Here is a 3,866-nt window from a genome sequence, read left to right on the forward strand (position 1 = left end):
TGACACGTAAATGGCCGCCGACCACGCCGCAAAACATTGCGTTTCGTTACACAAGCAAAACATTTATTTATGCGGACAATATTTTTGTTATAACAATTATTTTTCGGTGTATATTACGAGAATATCATTGTTATTTTTTACAAGAGGCGCAAAGTAAAATCAACTATACTGCTATAGCATTCACTAAGATATACAATGGTACTTAAACATGGCGTTTCGTTACAAAAACGAAACACATATTTATACTAACTAAATACTTTTTCAACAGAACTATTTGTTCACCAGTATACATTACGAGAATATTATTGTCATTATTTACAAGAGCTGCAAAGTAATACCAACTTATAAAACAGTCATATCAACTATACTGCGATGGCATTCGCTACGATACAAATAATAGAGTTGACAGCGATGCGTACATATTTATACAAACTTAATATTTTTAAATATAACTCTTCGTTGAGTTTACATTACAAGAATATTCTTTTTATTTCTTTACGAGAACTACAAAGTAATGGCAACGTATAAAAAAGTTACAGGAAGTATACTGTGATAGTAACCGCTAAGATTAAGATTGTAAAGATAATTTTTATTTTTTTGGCATTACAAGAAGCTTCTTGTTAATAGAATTATCGTAACCTTTATTCTATTAGTTGTAAATAAAACTAGAGTTCTCGTATATGTAGTTCAAACAGAACTGTTTAGTGCATATTAATGTTTGCTTAGTTCTATTGAATTAAAAATATAGTAAACGTAACAATACAGTTGTTGTAAAAGTGAAAGGCGAATTTATCAATGATTTCATTCATAATTTCTCCATGCACTTTTGCTTCTGATAGTACCTACCTTCCTATAACGGATCGCCGTGGTGTTAAGCCTTACTAACTTACGCTTGGCGATTCGGATTTGAACGCTACGTGAACGTGAGATACAATATAAAGACGTGTACTTAGTGTCCGCGAACGTACTGTTGCTGTTCGTAGGGAAGTTTTCGATGAATACGGTAATTTTCAGTATCTGTATTAGATTTTGGGACAAACAGCAAACAAGTAGGTAATAGATATACATGAAATTCATAACTTCCGAGTAAATTAGGTACCTACCAATTATTTTTACAGCGAGACGATTCACGATCAAAAATAAATGCGTTGTTTAACGTACCTTATAGGTATTATTTTGCGTAAGTACAAACAAGAAAAATATTAGCGACTATCGGACCACATTGTACGTAGGTATCTAAGTATTTTTCATATAGGTTTAATAAATGGCGATACCTACTTAAATATGAATATTTTTAAGGCTGCTGCTAGGGAATGCAAACCGGTTATAACCGTAACCGAAATAATCGGTTATAACCGGTTATTTGACAAATTTTCATAACCGATTATTAGGAAACTCAAATAACCGGTCACGGTTATCATCGGTTATTATTTTATGCCTGAATTTCAATGAATTTGACCTTTTAGGGACTAGAAAATACTGTATTTTTGACTGTGACTATCGTGTTTGTCACTTGTGCTTTACTAACGAAAATATAACAAATTTCTTCTCTTACTTGTGAACGATTTTGATTGAATATTATATCACGTCAAAGGCCACTATTTTCACTTTTACTAGTTTGCGGGTTTTATTAAAAAAAACACAGACTTATACTTACATTCTCTAATACTTTCCCTTTATAATTGTATTTTTTCGATTATTTGATTAAAAATTTACCACTTTTTGTTGAAAATAACCGTAACCGATTATAACCGGTTATCGGTTATTTTTCAGGCACAACCAAAACCATAACCGGTTATGAAATTTGGTCGGTTATTGCATTCCCTAGCTGCTGCATTCGTAAAAGCTCAGTTTTTATTGCATATCTTAGTCTAATAACATTATTTTTATCTGTGTAATAAACTTTCTCAGGCCCTGCAGTTTCGATGCCCATGTTCAGAGTTTTGCCAATCTTAGCCTCTCTGGCGGTTTTACAAGAGCTGTGAATAAATGGGCATCCAAGTTTTACATATTTTTTCACATTTTCTATACTGATACCAGCACCAGGCATGATATGGATTTTGTCTTGGTAAAAGCCCATCAAATCGGTGATTATTTGGAATGCTTCAGGATCATCCACAGATGCTCTCTGGCCACTGGTAAGAACTCTGTCAAAGCCAAGTTTGACAATCTTTTCGATAGACATTAAAGTATTCTTGCAAATGTCAAAGGCTCTATGAAAAGTCACTGGCAAAGGACTTGCCTTGGCAATAATTTTGGCACATGTATCAACGTCAACTTCTTGTACACTAGTGAGTGCACCAAAGACAAACCTGTTTACACCCATGTTCTTCATTATAACCAAGTCAAGCAGCATTGTTTCGACTTCCAGAGGAGTGTAACAAAAATCTGAGCCTGCTCTACACCTTATCATTATGTTCACACTGGGTTTCTGAAATAGATCCAATGTTACATTATGCTTTGAAATTCATGTTATATTACAAACCATACAATAACAAACCAGACAAAACCACACAAGGAATGAAAGATCTTTTTACCTCAGTTAGCTCGGCACATTTACAGTTTGAGCAAGTGTGATGAATAGGTGTTTTTTCACCTATATTCTGTACCTGAAAAGATAATCATTTTATTTTAAGACTCTTAATCACCAGTTTTAAATTACATATTAATGTTGTAATATATTTCCATTAAGTAAAAGCAATTTTTTTATTATTATTACTATAAATGGGCTTACTCTTGGCCACAGACTAGCCGAAGGCAAAGACGTGGCCTACAATGGAGTGAGCTCGCCCAGAAGATGCCTGGCCTGTTCACACTAGATTTGAAGGTTGCCGGGTTATATGAGCATATGATAAATTTTACCAGAAGAGATAACAGAAGCCATGTTTGACAGTACTAAAAATTGGCCCTTTTTAAAGTTTTGATGCTGTTGAAACTTATACTAAATGTTGTATACTTTTGAGATACACACCATGTGTAATATTTGTTTCACTAGTCCGACTGTAGGTGTAAGTCCACCTTCAGTGAGGGAGCTGCATACTTCAAGCTCTTCTGCACCTCCATGGATGGCATTGATTGCGGACTCCAAGCTGTCGACACACACTTCCAGTTTCACCTGATAATAATATTAGCAAAATAATTTAGGTGCAGGTCCTATCACACCTATTAAATAAGCAAGAGGTTAAGTTAAGGAAGTAACATAAATAAGCAACCTTACTAAGCATACTAAGTAATCATTGTGGTACAGTCTACTAAGATACCATTTTCGAAACAGCAAAAGTAATGTGCAGCAGTCGTTGAATGTGTACTAGAATTTTTGTATTTAAAATTTAGGACTAATAAATTTATAAAAAAATTACATTCTTAAAGTTTTTGTTTTGAAAATGAAGTGACAATGACAACGCAACGATGACAGCAACTTGGTCGAATGTCAAAATCACGTCAAAATTGACAAAATATTCTTGCCAGTTTAGAAAAAGAATCCTCAACACGACCTACGTTACGAAAGTAATTTTAGCAAATACTATTTGATTTTAGTAACTTCTTCCATTCGAAATTACATACATAGAATTCCTAGTTAGGTATTTTCTCATGCACAAAATAAATTAAAACGAACGTTTTTAATAACAACTTGATCAAACTGTCAAGTATACAAGATAGACAGAGCATGAAGAATAGAGATAAAGGAGCAACCTCTTTATGTATCAGAAGTGCACATATTAAAGAAAAGATAGGTGGCGCTGCAATCGCAGGTGCATAACGGTTTGACAATCTCTTAGCCTTCTCGGTAGCAGCGTTGCCATATGGGTACGCATCGGTACGCACGGCGTACTATTTTATCGTCGTGTGTACCCGCGTACTCACCA

General features: G+C 34.2%; 1 protein-coding gene across 3 annotated transcripts; it reads right to left on the bottom strand.

Annotated features, from left to right (window-relative positions):
- Positions 1-775: 775 nt before the first annotated feature.
- Positions 776-3,394, bottom strand: LOC125231889 (PF03932 family protein CutC). 3 transcript variants are annotated; one of them, XM_048137491.1, is made up of 4 exons: positions 3,261-3,394; positions 2,972-3,115; positions 2,538-2,609; positions 776-2,431 (listed from the first exon to the last, which is right to left on the bottom strand). In XM_048137491.1, exons 1-4 carry the CDS (start codon positions 3,261-3,263, stop codon positions 1,796-1,798), a joined length of 855 nt encoding a protein of 284 aa, XP_047993448.1. In that variant the 5' UTR covers positions 3,264-3,394; the 3' UTR covers positions 776-1,795. The 3 variants fall into 3 exon arrangements, with proteins under 3 accessions (XP_047993448.1, XP_047993457.1, XP_047993441.1); XM_048137500.1 differs by having other exon boundaries at positions 2,972-3,089; positions 3,261-3,368; XM_048137484.1 differs by having other exon boundaries at positions 3,213-3,368.
- Positions 3,395-3,866: the final 472 nt, after the last annotated feature.

This window comes from Leguminivora glycinivorella, chromosome 1, assembly GCF_023078275.1.
Source record: "Leguminivora glycinivorella isolate SPB_JAAS2020 chromosome 1, LegGlyc_1.1, whole genome shotgun sequence".
NCBI classification, from domain to species: Eukaryota; Metazoa; Arthropoda; class Insecta; order Lepidoptera; family Tortricidae; genus Leguminivora; species Leguminivora glycinivorella.